Below are 19702 nucleotides of genomic sequence, written 5' to 3'. Positions count from 1 at the left end.
CTGATGGTCTTATAACTGATGCCATCATTTTAATAGAATGATTATAAACTTGAATATTTTCTTCCTAATTAAAAAATGCAAAGTGCTAATTATGTACAAATGTAATTACAGGAAAGCGAGGGAATGTTTTCCTTCAGTAAACGCAAACCACGTTCACATCGTATCTGTGGAAGTGAACCGATCACAGGAGGCTTAAATTTTAGATCGCAGACGTTCATTTCGGTGAAACAGAAAACCTTGGCTTTCTTCTAGTTTCCTAAAATAGTGATTCCCAATCTTTTTTTTAAACTAATTCTTTAGCAAAATCAAACTATTCATTATTTTTCAAGAAAATCCTAATTCCTCTTTAAAATATTATATTTTTTTTTGCTGAAAATATATTTTTGCAGATTTTATATTATTGATTTTTCTTTTTTTTAATCACTGCCCAAACATCTTCTTTGGATCATTTTGTTGAACATATAGAGAAGTATGCTGGCCAAAGGCATTAAATGTAGAAAATGTATGAATGTAAAGAGGGCAACAATACACTTCCTAAAACAGTGAGTACTGGACTCACCATTAATGACTATTTAAGGCTCTTATTGACTGTGTGTGTTTTGTTTTTGAAGCACTACCATATTTTCCAGGTGACACCATGTCCTGTATAAGCGCTGAGCGCTGAGTGATGGTCTGAACAGGGTTATGAAACGTCTGGACCAACTTTTACCAGAAGCAGGAATCATTCACACAGACTTCTTTTGAGGGACGAGTATTAACCATAAAAGTCTGTGTGAGATCGGTCCAGTAAAGACCTGCCAGCTTCTCTTCAGTTCATGACGTCACGATGGAAGGACTCGAGCTGAAGGAAAAAATTTACTGGCTCCACGTTGCTGCCAAAAGCCAAACACAATACAAGCAGCCACTCTGCTACAGCTCAACATTTGTCAAAATACCCAGATTCACTTTCTTGCAAAGATTTAGTGAAGAAAATCAATATGCTTTGGCTTGGTTTGGCTCTGCGTTGTCCAGCCATCCAAGTCACATGAAACCAAAATGGCTCATTTGTGCCCATTATTTTTGTATGAATGAGAATATAAAAAGTGATACAACATGTTAATAAGAAAGCTCTGGGGGTGTTGGAAGGTGGCCTAAGGTTTCACCATGTATTGTGCTTTTTCCTCTCAATTTCTTGTCATTTGCTTCACTTTAGCACTTTGAAACCAGATCTCATTGCTGACTTTCACAGGAATGAAGAAAACAGGAATATGAGGAGCAGGATTATTAGCAATAACAATATCTGTATTTTGAAGAGGAGCCATGGCACATTTCCTAACAAGTAAAATACTCCTAAAAGCTGTCAATTTACTTTAAGAACTGAAAATAGAGCAGGTGAAAATCTGTTGAAATTAAAGACCTTGAGGAAATGTTGTCTCTTTTTTGATGGAAGTAATTTCAGATGAAAATTAAATTGCAGCGCAAAATGGCTTCTTTGCAGGGTGATTTACTCTGCCAATTCCCAGGCGGTCATTGTGGGTGCAGGCTGTGACCTTTGGGTTGCCTCAACTTCACCACCCGTTTCCACATATGTACATAACTGTATGATAAACTTTTTATCCTTTGATTGCCAATGTGTTTGTGAAGCTCCAGGACTGAATTTAATTTTGGTACGAACAAGCTAACAGGCTACAAGTGAGCTAACGTGCTATTGCTAGGTCTGTTGTTATCTTTGCCATGTTTCTCATGTATAGTCCTTTTCTATTACCTTGCAAGGGGGATGCTCTGTATATTATAGTAAACAAAAATGATGGACTCCAGGTTGACATACTGTAGAGGGAAATGAAATGTTACATTAAAAAAAAAAAAAGCCATGGTAAAACCAGAACAAAATTTTCAGGCAGCTCAGAGCTTCTGCATCAGTGCACGTAACCGTCATGAGCATGATGAGACAACACAGATGAAGACGAATAATTCTCAGGGAAAGAACAATAGGTCTCTTGAAGTGAAATACACCAAGTGTGCAAGACAAAGGTGAAGACCTGCAAGAAGGAGTACATGAACACCTCCTGTTGCTGACGGGCTGGGATATTTTGTTTTGGATAGTAATGGCCGAATCAGACTACACAAATTCAGTTTGTCTCAAAAAGGCATGTAAGTTTAAGTTGTTGTTGTTGTTGTTTTAAATCTGACTTTAAGTCAATTTTGACACCCTGACAGACATCAGTGACATCACAAAATCACAGGTGTGTGCATTTTGCCCCAAATCCTGTTGCTGTCAGTCAAAGTGTGAGTCACATGTAGGGCAGGGTAGGTTTTATAGTTTGAGCAACAGCCCCAGTCCCCAGCGTGCAGCATGCTGACCTGTCATTGTTAAGCAAAGGGCTGCATCCACAAAGCAACGCTGGTTTCGATGGAATAGGATGGAAAACTGGAAACTACTGCAAAAAAGGAGATGCAGTTAAAACAAATTCTGGGAACCAACACATCCAAGGGTGAAGCCAGCATTAGGTCATTCTTAGTTTTTTGGTTTTTTTGCATCTTATTTTTTAATTTCCAAAAGAAGAGAAGATGACGTGAAGTGACACAGGCAGTGTGTGGCTCACAGGAAAGTAGAGGCTCAAAAACAGATGTTCCAGCAGCAGAATTTCTGCTGCCCAAAGACGATTCCCGGGATGCAGCGTTGACTACACTGTGCAGCCCTCCCAGGCACAACAAATATATAAATTGGTTATCTGTTGTCTGTCTCATGCAGTGGACTGTACCATGTTTTAACATCTGTTGACATGAACCTGATGTCAGCAGCCTTTTCAGTTTTATTGCCAGATTATATGTTTAAAAGAAGCGCTGTACTTTTAATAGTTTTTGGAATAAAAGAAGAATGCAAGCAAGCTGTCATATGAGCTCATGAGAACTGTGAAACCTAAGCCTCGCGCTGATGGTATTTAATAAGGGTTGGGGTTGCGGAATGTTGCGTTGAAAATGCATTTTTAAAACTGGACTGACTCGATATCTCATTTCTAGATCTATCAGCTTTGGTAACTTGTCCCACTTCGTCCCACACGAACAAACTCTTTGTCCCCCACTAGGTCTGACCTTACGTGTATCCTGACCTGGTTTCTATCGCTGGGTTCGGTCTTAATAGCATTTTGCATATAAAAGACTTCTTCCAGTCATTTGTAGTTAAGAGTCACAGTCACGGGGATTATCTACTCGGGGCTTTCTAAAACTGAATAAACCTCTGACTGGGGAAATCATTACAGCTCTGGTCGTTCCTCTCCTCTGAACTAAACTCTGCCTTAGAAACCTCCAGTCAAAACAGTCTGGAGCCTCCCGCGGTGTCATAGCAGCAACGTGAGCTGTGGAGCACACAACCTTCACACACGACACACACCCTCACCCACACGCACGTGCGCGCGCACACAAGCACACACACGATACTCAGGTTAGATATAAACTGCATCAAACACCGCAAAACTCTTTCATATAAATTTACTTACCGCTGTCAGTTCCCTATTTTCACTTTTAATGTTTCCAGATGATTGTTCTTTAGTTGGTACACCATTTCTTTCTAAAAAAAAAAAGAGAGAGAGAAAGAAACAGCAACAACAACAACAACAAAAACCCAAAAAACACACCAAAACAATAAAAAAGCTGGATTCAGCAGGGTTTGTGTACCTCACCACTTTTGTTTCAGATGCAGTGTTCAGTGTTTTAACATTAATAATTAAAGAATGTGAATATCAGTGAGAAACCCAGATTATTTTCATTCACCCACTACTTTAATGTTTTGCTTCATTCTCGCTGCTCTTTTCAGCCATTCCAGGCACAGCTGACAGGTGTTGCTAGTAGAAAAAGCTCAAATTGAAAAGCTGATACTGTATCACCTGTCTGCTAGATAGGAGTATTTAACAGCCGGTTTAATGATTTAGAGGCGCTACTTAATAAAATGAATGTTGCTCTTAGATTTTCCAGCGATAAAATGCCACTAGAGGGTATACAGGTTGTTGCTCTACAGCTCCAAGTGTCGAAAAATTCAATTAATTTAGGTTCTAAAGAACGGTACTGGCATGAGATTTCCATCAGAATACCTTCATTATCTTGATGTCATAGTAAAGATCTGTTTCGGCAGTTACTTTTTTTTGGGGGGGGGGGGGTCACGTATGATGAAGGTTTAAAACCAACACCACACAAACTTCAGCACGTGCCAGAGACGGTGGGAGTTAACAAGCGAAGACAATGACCTGTCCCAGCTGGTTTAGTGGACATTTAACAGTCCTTCTCAGGTAACAGAAAATATTTTCAGATTTTGTTTACCGCACCTTTGTGACAGTAGATAAGGTAGCTTGGAAAGTATTTTCAGTACTGTAACAATCATGAACCGCTGACAGATTTTAAGATGTTAGGTTACCGACCTGCAAGCATCCGTTTATTTTCCGCTGCTATTCTGAGGTCGGCGGTGAGGATTTAGATGTGAATTGGTTGGACTACTGGTGGAATTGACTCAGGACAATAATATACAGAGAGGGTCAGACCTCCCGGCTGTGTGGAAAGTGTTTGTTGTTTGTGCTGAAATCATCTTCAAATTCATGGCAGACATTTATGGTACTTGTGGTTTTGGCTTTATGACTGAGGAACTGTTCGTTTCATTTACAGGCCTGTTTACAAGCAGGGCTAAAGCCTCCGGTCCTATCATTACACACACACACACACACACACACACACACACACACACACAAATAAAAGAAGTGTAATTAGGCATATCCATCTTTTTTATTATGCTCCTAATTTGAGGATATTAAATTGTTAATAAATAATCACAGTAAATGTGAGCTATTATAACACTGGTGCGTGATGATCATAAAGCGGCAATAAATGTAATTGTAAAACAAACACGGAGCTCCCAATCTACACAAACTAGTAAATTGTAAATTTAAACTTTTAAGTGGCTCCTGGGGACAGGACACAGCTGTGACGTGAACCCTTTTAGGGAGTTGGGTGCACACCAAGGGCGGGATGCTTGGAATGCAAGTGATTGTGTACAGCAGATGTTGACAGATGTTGAACATCTTTGCTTTTGCTGAATTTAGATTACACTTGCCAACAATATGTGCCAAGTTAGCTAAAAGGCTAATGTTAGCTTGAGCGTCTCAGAGTCATGTAAGCAGCTCTACATCTGTATCTTATAAGTCGGAAGTTGGCAGAGCTTCTACATACAAAATATCTACAAATGTGTCACACACACTGACCGCCTGAGCATGCATCAGATTTATGCGTATTAGCGTTTTTTTTGGACTGGTTGATGATTGATGATTGAGTAAGCTTGATTCAAATCAGCTGATTTGACCGCTTCTCTGAGGTCAGTGGTGTTTACCCAGCACGAACAAAATTTCTGTAAATCTAATTTCTATTTTAACTTGTGTTACTGTGCATATTGCCTGCTTTTCTTTTTATCAAAAACGTTCCCAAAAAAAATACACTTTTTAGAGCATTTAAGAAGTAATTATGTTGTCCTGACTTGTTATACTAGACTTTAAACATATAAAGACTTTATAAAACATCGATATTCGATAATAACTAGGAACAGTTTCAGAATGAATCATGTCTATGGGTCATATTAGAGGGACACATGCTGTGCTTCTGAAGACTGAGGACTCGTAGCACGCTACCTTGTTTGATCCACATCCTCTCATTCAGTTTGGTCTGAGCCGGTCCAACCTAAAAAGGTGATTTTACATCAAAATGAACCCTTGAAAAATAATCCATGTCTCCAAAACCAAAAGGAACCTCAATGGGTTCTCCTGCCACTTTTTTCCGTGGCGTTGGCAGGATATTTGAACCGTTTTTGTGCATCTGTACCACATAAAACGGTGTCACATACGATGTTGTGGTCATTTTTTTTGTGTTCAGTTTATGTTTAGGTCGACGTCAAGAGAAGGAGGACGGAGGCCGCATTCATTAGTGATATCATTAAAATGCAACACCCCAAAACTAACTGGATGAAATATGTGTTAACACCAAAAATACCAACCTCCATTCGGAGCTCATCAGGTATGAATTTGAAGTTGTAGCTGCCTGTTAATTGTCCTTAAGTTTTCTGTTAGTTCATATCTATTTTTATTTGTACATGGATCCATTTTTTGTTCCTTTCATCTTAACAGAAAAAATCCAACTGAGCCACAAATTAAACATTCCAATGTGTCTCTCCTTTACTACTCTGCTGATATTTGCAGTCTTGTTTGTGACAGAGGGAACGATCCTGTGTCTCTACGACAGCGATTAATTTGTGACCAAAATTCCAGAGATAGCGATGGCCACAGCTTTACTACCGACATGCCAGGGAACACAAAATCCCCTCATCTTCAGGCTCGCAGTTTTGGTCGCATAAACAGGCAACACACATATTGGACACAGACATTCCATGTAGCCTTTATTCTTCACATCAGGTGCTTTACAAGTGTGAGAACTTAAGGATGGGATTCCTTCGCTGCTCTGTAAATCGACACACACCACTGACGTGGTGGCCAGTGGACCGCTGATGTTCACACCATGTGTTTAAGCAGTTGATGATGCAAGAATTGCAGCTTTAATTTCCCATTCACTTCGCCCACATGACATTTTCATTAGCTCTCTGACTAAACATGAAGGGAGGTGGGGGGTGGGGTGACTCACATTAAACTGAGTCACGAAGCCAGAAAGTAAACCACATGCAGCCTCATAACATGATATGACCCCCCGCCCCCCCAAGCTCTTTGCAGATCTGAAGTGAGAACAATTGTAGTTAAAAACACAACCTCTGAATCTCTTCGCTTTAGCTTCCCACTTCTTCTCCCCTGCACTTTCTTAATGACCTCTTTTTTTTATTTGTATGCATTTTATTACTCTTAACATGTAATTGTAATTTCCTTTGATTTTCCGTCATACGATATGCATTCAAAGTATTAGCCTCTTTTTTTTAACATGTCCTTAATTTCTGCTCTTTATTTTAAAGCAATTTGAATCCAGATGAAGTTATGATTATAATTATTAGTATTACTACAAATTGGTTATTAACTATTTGTTTTGCACTTAACGGCTGTTGCATCTGAAGTGAGAACAAAGCAGCCTGATGAAAAGCGTTACGTTTCCTTTTCATGTAAAAGAATCTGTCTTTGTTAATGTCTTTCTTCATTTCTCTCAGAATCAGTACCCATGGAAACGACATAACCTATGAAGAATATGAATTGGCAACGTTCACGTTCCTCCTGAAGTAGAAGATGCATGCTTAATTGGCTTAAACATTTTAATTCATTCAGGCCCAGACAAATTAGGTGTATATTTAACTTGTTACCGAGTGAAAACAAGCTGTTGGTTCCAAGTGCAACTGCAAAATGAACAAAGGGGTGTGTGTGATGAGTACAAGATGAGTTGTACCACTGCGTCTACTGTCACTTCCTTACTCACTGAGAAGTAAAACTGCTGTGGTCAAGCACTAATTAAATTAAGAAAAAATATCAAAATAATATGTGGAGGAAGAAATGAGCAATTCTCTGAACCGTATTATGCAATAATCACAAGAAGCTTGTTTATTTTCCTGAAAGGCAGGGAAACTAATAGATTCCATGCAGTTTTCTAAGACCCACTGAACAAAGTTTCATTAAAATTTGTGACATGAACACAATGCCAAGATCAGTTGTGCTCAATCAACCATCCATCATCTGATTCTAGTCAACTGGAGCTGAGAGCATTTTAAGTCATCCCGAAGGAACTTTTTAAAGGATGAATAAGCAACGCAGCAATGCGGACCTTTCGGAAACTCTGAACTGACTTCAGGATGTACGTAAACAGCATTTGAGCTGAAGCCTCCCTGGGTTGGAAAGTGTTTAATTTAAAGCATGAGGCTGCTTTGATTCGGAAATGTCCACCATCCTGTTGGCTTCTGTCTCCTGACTCACTCAACAATGTGCTGTGCGCCATATCTGTTATCCACAGCCACAGCCACCATTTTAATAATATTATAATAACAGCATTATTTCCCTTTGACGTAGCTAAACAAAAGGGGTCTCCAGCTACCTGACTCGTTTTATGAAACATCCCTGTTTATTCTCCGGCAGGACGTAGATGGTGGAGCTAAGAGAGGAACATGGAGACAAATCGCTGCACTTTGTCTCCGTTAGATAAATAAATACAGTTTGTTTTCACCCTTCGTATCCATCTGTCATATTCTTTCAAACATCCTGGGTCGTTTTAACTGATTAACAAAGTTTATTCAGGATTGATGTAATAATGTCCAAACGCTTACACAATGAGAACACTAAAAGGTTAAAAGCCTGGTTTATTTGCCCGGGTGGGCGTTCAGATCCATGGATTTTGGCTCGACGTTAGAAAGTGGGTGCGGCATGCATGGATTTAAGAAACCCGCAGTTCTTAGAGGAATGATGCATCATCTCTTGTTGCAGCAGATTTCGGTGCAACACATAAGAAAGCTGTACATGCTGGGAAGAATTAGTATTCCTCTAGCTGCGTTTCCTCTGGGAACATTTTTGGCTGTGTGCATGTGCTCCCAGCTCATGAGCTTGTAGTTCATGCACATCTCCTTTAACAACCAAACAGCTCAATCACCCAAATCACTGTAGATGATAGAACAGGCTGTTCTTGGACCGCGTTCAGGTTATTATACACACCGAGACATTTTGGGGCTGAGCCTATAAGCGTGCCTCGCTCTCCATCTGTTTGGAGAGTAGCTGCTGCAGTATATGTAATAGCAATGAAGACGCCTGCTGCCTGAAAATTTCCTGCAGTAAAATCCAGGTAGGGCCCCTATAAACATCTCCTGTGGAACAACAGGTAGAAGCCGACAAACGGAAGCATCCCAGCACCCGCATCCACCTGCGTTATCTCTTTAAAAGTTGCATTCCACAGGCTTTAGAATTCAGCTTTCACATGCAAAACAGTTATCCTCCTATATGAGCTAACATTCCTGGGATGACGACTGATATCTCAATCTGGAGGCTCTTGCGTTGGCAGTGAATGGCCAAAACTATGAATATGATATGACACATCAGGCTGAACTTTTAGGAGGCTCTACACGATGTCGTAGCCATGCACAACTCTGCAAACGCCATCATCCTTATGAAGATGACTCGTTTTCCACCGGCCAGCTCATGTTTAGGCCGTTTCTAGTGCAAACGTACCCTTAAAATAATATCCACAACTTTCTGCTGTATGAGACCAAGTTTTATTTCAGACTCTTACGCAACCTGCCATCCTCTTCCTCTGCTGTCTTTCCATCTTGTGTCGGTCGGGACAGTGACGCAAATGACCGGCATGAAGTCCTTATAATAATGTCTATTCAGTGAAAGAGTAGAACAGGTAATTCTTGTTTTTCCAATTCATTAAGCTGGCTCACATTGTGTGTGCTTGTTGGGTTTTTGATTTGCAATTTTTATTTATTTATTCATTTGGCTCACATTATTATTGGCATTATTACTTGCCAGGCACCTTTGTAGAGCCTACAGCTTTAAGCCAGGCCTTTCACAGTGAACCTGAGCAAAGAGCCAAACGGTAGCAGGATAGGAAGGACCAGTGGCAGATGGCTTCATTTAAAGAATCACCCCTGATTTAAGTATTTCATTTCATATTTTCTGTGGTTCCATACATTCATGTTTTTGTTATGAGCGTGAGGAACCATTGTACCAAATCATGACACATGGCTGTTAATGAACAACTGTTTCCAATGATGTCAACTGTACAGACAGCGAAAGAAAATAGGTCATTGTAGTCGCTCAGAGGAGGGGAGCCTTTAATGTCACAGCGTCTCCCGCCAAAATTTTACACATCTTCTCTCTCTGAATATTTGACTGTTCTGTCCCATATTTGCTGCTTTTCTATAGTTGAGACCAGTCTAAGCCAGATGTTTGGCCCAGTTGAGCTCCCAGACCTGATGACTGAGTGAAGAGGAGGCTGGGCTGCAAATCACGAGTAGAAAAAAGTTTGGGAGAAAGTAGTGGAGGCACTTATGTTCTCCTCATTATGCTTCGGCTGCAAGCTCACTCTGCAGGAATGCAGGGCAGAAAACACATGTCCACTTCCAAACCCCCAGTGACACATAAGAGCACACACACACACACACACACACACACACACACACACAGTGTCATGCAGTCACACCTCCTGAAAGAGCCGCCACAACAGTCCATATACCTCGACTGGAACTCAGAATTCAGAAATTTTGAGTTTATTGGGAAACAAATTCTCCTGGACATCTAAACTGACATAGAAAAAATGCCACGGAGTCAGCAGAGAGATGCTGCTAATGAAAAGCACATGGCAAGATCTTGAGTGCCGTCATCTAAACAAGAGCGGTGTGGGCGGCGGATGCAATTTCAACTGGGCTTTCCTAACAAAGATGCTCTGTTCACGGTATTTCTCAACGAGTTTTTTTTTTTTTTTTTTTGCATCAGCAAAATTATGCAAACATGCAAATTTGTTTTCTCAGCCATATAACGCTACGACAGAGTGAGACACATTAAAGAGTCAGCAGTCTCCCCATGAGAATTAAGATTAAATCTCTCTGGCTCCGAGCCGAGCCAGGAAGAAGAAAGAAGCTCTGTGACCTTGGGAGGGAAAAGAGCCAGGGAACAAAACCAACAGGCAGACTCTCCTACCAGGGGAGAGGGAGAGGGAGAGAGAGGGGGAGAGAGTGATGAAGAGAGGGAGAGAGGGGAGGGGAGGGGAGGGGTAGGGACAGAGAGAAACAGAGGAAGGGAGAGAGGGAGGGGTTTGAAAAGTGTGAGAGAGGCAGACAGAAGAAAAGACACAAAACTTGTGACTTGACAAAAGAGGGCAGGTACCAGAGGCAGGTAAGGAACTTTTATTTGTTGTTTGGAGATGATCAACAAGATAAGAATGCAGGAAGATTTTATCTAAAAAAAAAAGGGAGGGGGGGTCACGAGAGGCACATAAAGCTGTGTGTGTGTTATGGACTCAGAGGAAGTCCTGGCATAGGTACAGCAGAGGCACGCTGGTGTGTTTCTATAGAAACGCTGTGCCATACAAAGTGGTGCTCTGTGGAGCAGGGAGCTGCCAGGAACCTCGGCTCTGCTGTGGTCTCTGCTGCTCCTGCACCTTGATTTCATCCTCCTTCATCAAAGACAGACGGGAGCTGCTGCAGTCAAGTTGAAATACGAGGGTGAAGCGTTTGAAATCTTACTTTTGTGCACTTTGTTCACTTCAGCCGCTGCAGGAGAGTCTACATGGTTGCAGCTCATCATGTGGATCACTAAGTATTTTTTTTTTTGGGCATTTTTGTTTTTATAAATTTGAGTCACTCTGCAGTGGCGTTGTAATTAAACTGTCTTGTGCTCACAAATATTTATAGGTCACATTCTTGGATGGATGTCAAGTATATAGCAAAGTCATTCTTAAATTGAGCTGGGAAGGAATCTGAGGCATGCATCTAATTCACACATATATTGTACATATACACACACACACACACACACACACACACACACACACACACACACACACACATGCTGTAGTGAATGAGGCTTGATCTTCTTCTGTGCAAAGACTGATCCCTGTTGGGCTGGTGGATCATCTGGACTGACCAGCATCTGCATCTGCCTGATTGTGCACATTTTCTTTATTTTTTCTACTAACAATTCACTTTAGATTTCTAACTTTTTGTTTCGTCTGTGGTTCTGAATCCATCCCTGCACATCCAGCCGGACCAATCATGGATGTAGATCCCAATTTTGCACTGCAACTGCAGAACTGCCACACCCACATGACAACAGTTTTGAAAACGGGGGCAGCTACTTCTAGAAATATTAAAGTTCCAGATGTTGCCAGTGCAGAAACATTAACCAATTAGGACATAGATAGAATCCACTTTCCACAACTACAATACTTTATAGATACGAGCCCTGACGTAGCTGCATGAGGACGCTGTTGGGATGACATCATCTCATTCAACGCTGCACGTGCAATGAATGATACCTGCGGATAGTCAGTCACAGACGACTGAGTCAGGTTTATGAGCCGTGTTGTGCGTGACGTAACTTCAGGTTTCTTCAATGGATCCTGATCTTACATAACAGTGAGGACTTGCACAGTGATTGGCTATCTGATGGGTTAAAAAAACGGGAATGTATTGGAAAGAGTTGATCTTCAGGGAGAGTGTGGTGGCCAAGAGCTTTGTACAACTGATAATGTTTTGTTTTCTTATTTTCAAACACATGTTTCAATAACCTGGATATCCTCCCTGATCTTGATTGATGATTTTAATAATCCTTTGAAACTGCAGCCAGTGTGTCTTGTTCTACTGACAAGGCTGCAGTTCAGAACAACCACAACACAACTACAGAGACTCATAGTAACTTCTTAGTCGTTAGAAACTGTACATTTTCGTCAGGAATATGTGACATGCAACATACATTTGATGGGATGTTGGAAAGAATAGTTTTTGATTTTAGAGCAAATTCAAGAATGGAATCAGACATGTTGTATGTAAGCTAGTAGCTAAGACATGGACCGAATGGTGGCTTATATCTGTAAAATAGTGCAGATCTCATCAGGTTTTCTTGGCAGTTCACAAACAATGGCGGCAGCCATCTCTCCCTGAGTCAGCCAATAGCTGTTGGCCGCTGCTCATGACAACAGCAGCACAGCGGGTTGGTTCTGGTTCTGGATGAGGGGCTGGGAGGCTCTGGATGTCTGAGAGGGAAAAGGAAGGGTAGTGCCAGGGAACACCGTCACAGACACATTCAGATTTGTTTTTCCAGGAAGAACAAATTTTGGCTCTGAGTCTCATTCTTGCCCTGTGATTCATATATGATGTTTATCAAAGGCTGGAGGATTTCCTAACTGGGGCAAAGTGACCATTGTGTGTGTGTGTGTGTGTGTGTGTGTGTGTGTGTGTGTGTGTGTGTGTGTGTGTGTGTGTGTGTGTGTGTGTGTGTGTGTGTGTTTGAGAGAGTTTATGTATGTTCACAGGTGTTTGCTTATGCAGATGAAGTATGATTCAAATGTGAAGTGCGGCTACTTGTTTACTACTTACTTCAACTTTCCAAAGTGAATTCATCCTGCAAACATTTGTGATCATTAATAAATAAAACATCTGCATTAGTGGTTATATAAGTGTGCATCTCTCTCACGCTCACACAAAACAAACACACACACACACACACACACACACACAAACATTTTAGGCTGCACACATCTGTTGCACATATTTTAAAAAGACATAAAGTAGAATCACCTCCCTCCTGCTCTTGTGGGTGTGTCTCAGATAGATTTGTGTATGCAAAAATATTGTAATGCTTCCAAAAAAAACCTATTTCAGACCACTTTTATAGCACAAATGGACACTGAAAACATATTTGATTGATAGCTGTTTCTACATGATTAAATGTATGCAAGCTTAAGTGAATATGTACTAAAGATGGCAATACTTCTTGCAAAGTTTAGACATACAAATTTGTTTGTGTCTCAATTAATGCAGCTCCCAGTGGGTCTCTCCTGGGTCAGAAATTCTGGTGAATCCAAACTCTCCCACCGGATCAGCGCTGACAACAGAGCTTTTATCCCCAAACCTCTCTCTTCCTCTCTCTCTTAAGCACTAATTTCCTGTAGCAACAACATTGCCACTTATGAAGCAGCACCAGCAGACTTCAGTTCCAGATAGAGCTCACAGTATGTTTGCTCTCATGACTGATTGAAAACATTATCTAAAGGAGTCTTTGTGCTTCAGTAGAAACAGAAACAATCAAACCCCAAATGCAATGTACTTGTACTGAAATGAGCCTCTAAATGCCTCTTAATCACTAGAACAGGCTTTGTTTGCACTGGAGCGTTAACACAGGCCGGGAGGTCCCAAAGGAACGCTGCCCCACAGACATTAAACAGTGGGATCAGCTGATGCTATCAGCTAACCAGCACAACCATAGTGGGACAGCCTCTGTCTCTCTTCCCCCTCCATGTCCATACTTAATCACCCAGCTGTGATAACTTCCTGTCACCATCATCATCCGCACCTCCTGTCACTATCGTCATCAACACTGTAAAAAAACAACGACCAAAAAAAAAAAAACCTCAAAAAAACCATTAGTTGGTATTTCTTACACGTCATAAAAAGTACAATTTGAAATAAAAGTTATGGACAGTCTTGGATTTTTTTAAAGATATGTTCATATTTTCATAACTGAAAGCTGAGAATTACAGATGTTCATATTATCTGCATAGCATATGTAAACATTCAAGATTTGAAAAAGTAGCTTTACATTTCTTTATGTCCAAGAAAATTATAAAAGGAGCATAAATCGTATATATGTATGTATATATACTGTATGTACCTATATACATATATTCTTCGATGATCATTATTAGATGATATCTGAGCCAGTATAAATATCAGCCGTGTGACTGACACCAATATTTGCCAGCATGTGTGACAGTGTATGATACCAGTAATTTGCTGATGTATTCATGCGTCACTAGTTTATATTATGATCATCATAGAGATCATTGTCAACATCGTAACTATACAATTGTTGTGCATCATTCATGGATCCCCATCTCATGTCCCTCCCCACGAATGATGGGAGAGAGAGAGAAGAAGGTGAGAGGGAAATGGAGCAGAATCCTCTTACGACCCCGATGCTTGATAAGAGCATTGTGCCAGTTACACCGAATGTTTTATACTCAAATTTGTTCTGAAACATGACTTTTTTTCCAAAGGGTTCTTTCAACCTTCAGTTTAGTCGTACAGACTAGAAGCAGGGCCTGGTGGCTATATGTAACTCCCTGCCCCAGGGAGCTCTTTTGCAACATGAAAATATTTGTAGCTTAGATGATTGACAGTTAAAAAAAAAAAGGAGTTAAAAATATCCATCAGGCATTGCTTCCTGCCTGTAAATTCAAATTGAGGGCTTAAAAAAAATCCCGAATTGCGTAAAAGCAGATTAGTGAAGATTTCACAAATGAGGCCTGTTGTTTCTATTCTGATTTGTTTGTTTGTTCACCCTTTTTCATATTTTGTATTTGTGTTACTGTTGTTTCCTCTGCTCCACCTTCTGCCACGTCCAATGTCAAATACTGTTGTGTTCATTACATCATCACTGCATAGTTTTTAAACCTACCACATACAATAACATTAACCTCTGGTCATGCTCAGGACCATGAAGGTCGGCGCAGGACTCTTCTCTGTATTGGCGCTGTTTCTCCTCGTCGGGGCAGTGTTCACCCAGAGAACTCGGCCAAGGAAGCCCACCAGGCGCCCAACCACCACCAGGAGGCCTTCTGTCCCCGAGCCTGCTGTACCAGCAGAGCCTGAGCCCAAGGAGCCCACCGACATCCCCCCACTTATCGTCGGGCCACCTTCCGTCTATCCCGACTGCCCCCGAGAGTGTACATGCTCCCCAACCTATCCCAATGCTCTCAACTGTGAGAACCGGAACATCCGTGTGATCCCTCTCATCCCATCCAGAACGCATTACTTGTACCTGCAGAACAACTACATCTCAGAAGTGACAGCAGAACCGTTCCATAATGCCACTGAGGTGCGCTGGATCAACTTGGCGAATAATCGCATCCATCGAATAGACAAACAGGTCAGAGAGTTTCCTCGAGTGATATTCATGATTCAAAGATGATGTAAAAGCATCTCAGATGTATAAATGTGTGTGTTGTGCAGGTTTTTGAGAAGATACCAGCTCTGTTGTACCTCTACGCTCAGCGGAACCAGCTCAAAGAGGTTCCTTCAGGGCTCCCAGCAAGTCTGGAGCAGCTGCGTCTCAGTAGGAACCGTATCTCCAAGATTCCTACCGGTGCCTTCAATAAGATGGGGAATCTGACTCTGCTCGACCTGTACCACAACCAGGTGAACCTTGCTTTTTAGTTTGTCGACCATGTTTCAAGCATTTCTGGAAGAAACATGAGTGTGTTCTTCCCTCTTAGCTGAGTGACAGCGACTTTGGACAGAGCATCCTGAAGGGCCTGGTGAGCCTGATGCAGCTCAATCTGGCTCACAACGTGTTGAAGAAGATGCCTGATGGGATACCACCCAGCCTCATACAGCTTTTCCTTGACAGAAACCGTATAGATGACATCCCGAAGCAAGTTCTCACACACTCACGCACACACACACACACACACACACACACACACACACACACACACACACACACACACACACACACACACACTGTATTAAATACTGGTTTGATATAAAATATCACAGCAGGTTTGCTCTTTGATCGTGCTCAGAGATTACTTTGACGGCTTCTCTCACCTGGCGTTTGTGAGGCTAAACTACAACCAGCTGAGTGATAAAGGAGTCCCAAAGGCCGTCTTCAACATATCCACCCTGCTGGACCTGCAACTGGCCCACAACCAGCTCTCCTCTGTCCCGCTCTTCAACGGTCACCTGGAACACCTGCACCTCAACCACAACAGCATCGAGAGTGAGTTACTCAGAACGTTGCTCTCTCTCTCTCTCTCTCTCTCTCCTTTTCTCTCTCTCTCTCTCTCTCTCTCTCCATCCGACTATTCCTGACAAGACTCGTCTAATAATCTAATCACAATTTAATTTGTAACAGATATTTGTTCACCACAAGGAAATGTTTTTACACCTGGAATTGTTTTTAACTATTCTGCTGACTTACTTTCCTGTAAACCTCATTAAACAATTTTCTCCATGTGATACAATAATGTAACTTTTCTGTATCCATCCTTCTAACCACTAATTACTAATCAGTAAACCAAAATAAGTTCAAGATGAGCCAGTGATGCAGGTTCACGTAGATTTGTTTTTGGCTTCTTGTAGCTGAAAAAAAGTGTTCTATGGTCAATTATCACCCGTTTAAAAGTGATATTTCACCCAAAAGTGGAATCTGACTTTCAAGTACTCACAACTGAGGTGTCTTTATCTGGCAAATCAAAGCATGAAGCGTTGAGCAAACAACTGGATAAACTGGGACTATTCTGGATGATGCGTTTGAGAGTTTGTAAACAGATGTTTTGGACAGTTTTGTGAATGTCGGTCTCTCATAAGTTGAAATTTTATAGGGGGAAAATATCTTTGTAAGATCATGAAACCTAACTGCTGGTCATTAAAATTAAAATTGCTGTTCTTGGATGATGTATCGCTGTAACACCCCTGTTGAACAAAAGAGTTTTAAGAACCACAATGCAGGACCTGCAGGATCAACAATGCAGTTCACTTACGAAGGCCACAACAATCGATTCTGATAACATAACTTTACTGATGTTGCCAAAAGTTCTGGAGAGGATAAGATGAGGGTTCTGAATGGAGGGATGATTGAGGGCAGGGGTAAAGTATCGTAGAACCTGGGGGTAAACACTCAGGGGGGCCACATGTCTCATCGCTCAAGGATCCTATGACAAGAAGGGAAATAGTTCTGTAGACTAAAGTACATGTTTTTTCAGTGGGAGGAAATCAAGCGTAAGAGACCAGAGTAGATCAGTACCACAAGTAGAACAGAAAGGATCTGGAACCACCAGGGTCTGAACTGAGAACATCTGACCATGAGGAAACCATCCTGCTGCCTCCTGACAGGGAAGACGGATTCTTCAAATAGTTTCTGAATACAACTTCAAATATTTTTCTGAATAGTCGGTGTAGATGATAATATTTATTGATATTTCTGATCATGTTAATTAGACTTTTCAACTCTAATTTGTATAAATGACAGTGCCGCATGTATTTCTCTGCCCAGTCCGACAGCACCGCTAATGAATGTTAAAATAAATCACCTCAATTTGATTCAATAAACATTCTAATTGACGTTACCATTGAGCTGCATTAGTTTTATTAATGTGTACCTATGACACTGGCAAATGAATGTGTGTGTAAGAGTTAGCTTAGCTGTGAGAATGTTCCTCTGACTTCTTCTGCCCCCCAATGTCCAAATCATGATATGAGCAGCTTTGACCTTCAATAGGCGTCTGACATGCTCTCGTACTCAGAATGATGGTGGGGAACAAAGACTCCAAGGTTTATCAAGGCCCAAAGTGAGATAATCTCATTGTTCAGATTATATGCCATGCTTTCGCAATGTTCAGAAATAATTTGCAAAGGTGTGTCCAAAATTGTGATGACAAGTTTCCACGTGTTGAGTCTGTGATTAAGTTTAACCACAGGCAACACGACACAATTTATTTGTGTAACTGGTTTGACTTTTTATTACATCTTTTCTCAGTTTTCGAAGCAAAACTGATTTCCTTAAAAGATATTTGAAGGAAAATAGCGTTTGTTTTTTCCTTACAGGCATCAACGGCACCCTGATCTGCCCGTACAGCCTGCAGGCCGATATGAGCGATCACAGTCAGCTGCCCAGACTAAGGTATGTCACATGTTTCAAAATCTTGGCATAGTGGCACCCTGTGGCAGGAAGTAAAAAGGAAGAAACTAAAAGTAGGGAAAGGAACTAAGCAGATTTACTTGCAGGTAAATGTCAGGTGACCTAATTCCTCTTTTGATCCAGGTATCTGCGTTTGGACGGGAACCATCTGAGCCCCCCCATCCCTCTGGATGTCATCATGTGCTTCAGACATCTCCACTCTATTGTCATTTAGGAGAAGAACATCTGAAGACCTAGGGATATGCACGTGCAAGCGCGCACACACGCACGTGCGCGCGCTCATCTGTCTATCAACGTGCACGTGCTGTACAACTGCATAGCTGGGTTACTGAATGAAACTGTCAAAAGCTTTTTTTTAAGTTTAAGATTTTGACTTTTAGGATAAGTTTCACTGTTATCAGATTCTGCAGAATCAGAACTACAAATCTATGAAGAGTGATTATACAGACATTTAGAGTTTTTGTAGGAGTTGCAACTTATCGATAATTTTGTCTTTATAAAAAACAAAATGCAGAAAAAGAAAATGGAGTACGGCCTGAAAATGCAGGCACATCGGCAGACGTGGGTAAGTAAAATGTTGACAGATGTGACCACAGCAGAGCTGCGACCACCGAGAACACGCGAAGAAGAACCAGTTTAAACATTGAATACCAAGTAGATGAAACTGTCCAGAATGTTGCTTTGATTTTCAAGGTGCTCCTTGTAAAAATGTCATCTTATTCTTCTCATTCCTATTCTCCTGTATATTATTCCCCTGTATAAAGAAGCTTTGTACAAATAATAGAAAATAAAACTTTTCCCTTTTGATCATTTGATCATGTTTCATGTTCATTTCATTCTAATTTTAATCTTCACAAACCTCAGCCAAGAACTCATAAGACAGGACGTAGTGCACGTTTTTGCGCACGTGTATTTCGACTCGGTGTTTTTCATGATCTGTGTGGTCCTCAATCAGATGAAAAGCTTGAGAAAAGAAAGAACAACTTAAAAAATAAATACATTTGAAAAAATTTACAAAAACTTTTGCCGTCTCTCCAGCAAAATTTGGGTTCTGCGCTGATCCGACTCCGACCTCGTCAACTTAGAGGCTTTATTATCAAGGCTGCTTATAACCTGGAGCCTATTAACAGCCCACAGACCAAAACAACATCTATAAACCATTAAGAGGAGACCTGCACAAACTCTGTGGACTCTGTTGACACTGATGTCCTAAAGAAAGGCTCCTTTATTTGCAGTGGTCTGCAGAATTTTCACCTTCTATTTCATTTACATTAGCAGAATTCTCTATCCGCAAGGGTTCGGGTTTCAAGGTCTTTTCATAGAGAAGGACCTTTTACCAACAGGAAGGTGGAAATGGGTTT

The 19702-nt window shown here is 41.1% G+C and overlaps 1 protein-coding gene across 1 annotated transcript; it reads left to right on the top strand.

Annotated features, from left to right (window-relative positions):
- Nucleotides 1-10721: 10721 nt before the first annotated feature.
- Nucleotides 10722-19141, top strand: prelp (proline/arginine-rich end leucine-rich repeat protein). The gene is made up of 7 exons (XM_086200691.1): nucleotides 10722-10817; nucleotides 15134-15569; nucleotides 15653-15838; nucleotides 15916-16073; nucleotides 16225-16421; nucleotides 18248-18323; nucleotides 18465-19141. The coding sequence occupies exons 2-7, from the start codon at nucleotides 15138-15140 to the stop codon at nucleotides 18553-18555; spliced, it is 1140 nt and encodes a 379-aa protein (XP_086056817.1). The 5' UTR covers nucleotides 10722-10817; nucleotides 15134-15137; the 3' UTR covers nucleotides 18556-19141.
- Nucleotides 19142-19702: the final 561 nt, after the last annotated feature.

The sequence above is a fragment of the Aulostomus chinensis genome, chromosome 3, assembly GCF_037954235.1.
Source record: "Aulostomus chinensis isolate RoL2024-O1b breed Wild chromosome 3, RoL_Achi_v1.0, whole genome shotgun sequence".
Classification (NCBI taxonomy): domain Eukaryota; kingdom Metazoa; phylum Chordata; class Actinopteri; order Syngnathiformes; family Aulostomidae; genus Aulostomus; species Aulostomus chinensis.
Note: the sequence above shows the minus strand (reverse complement) of the source record. Positions and strands in the feature narration are given on the sequence as shown.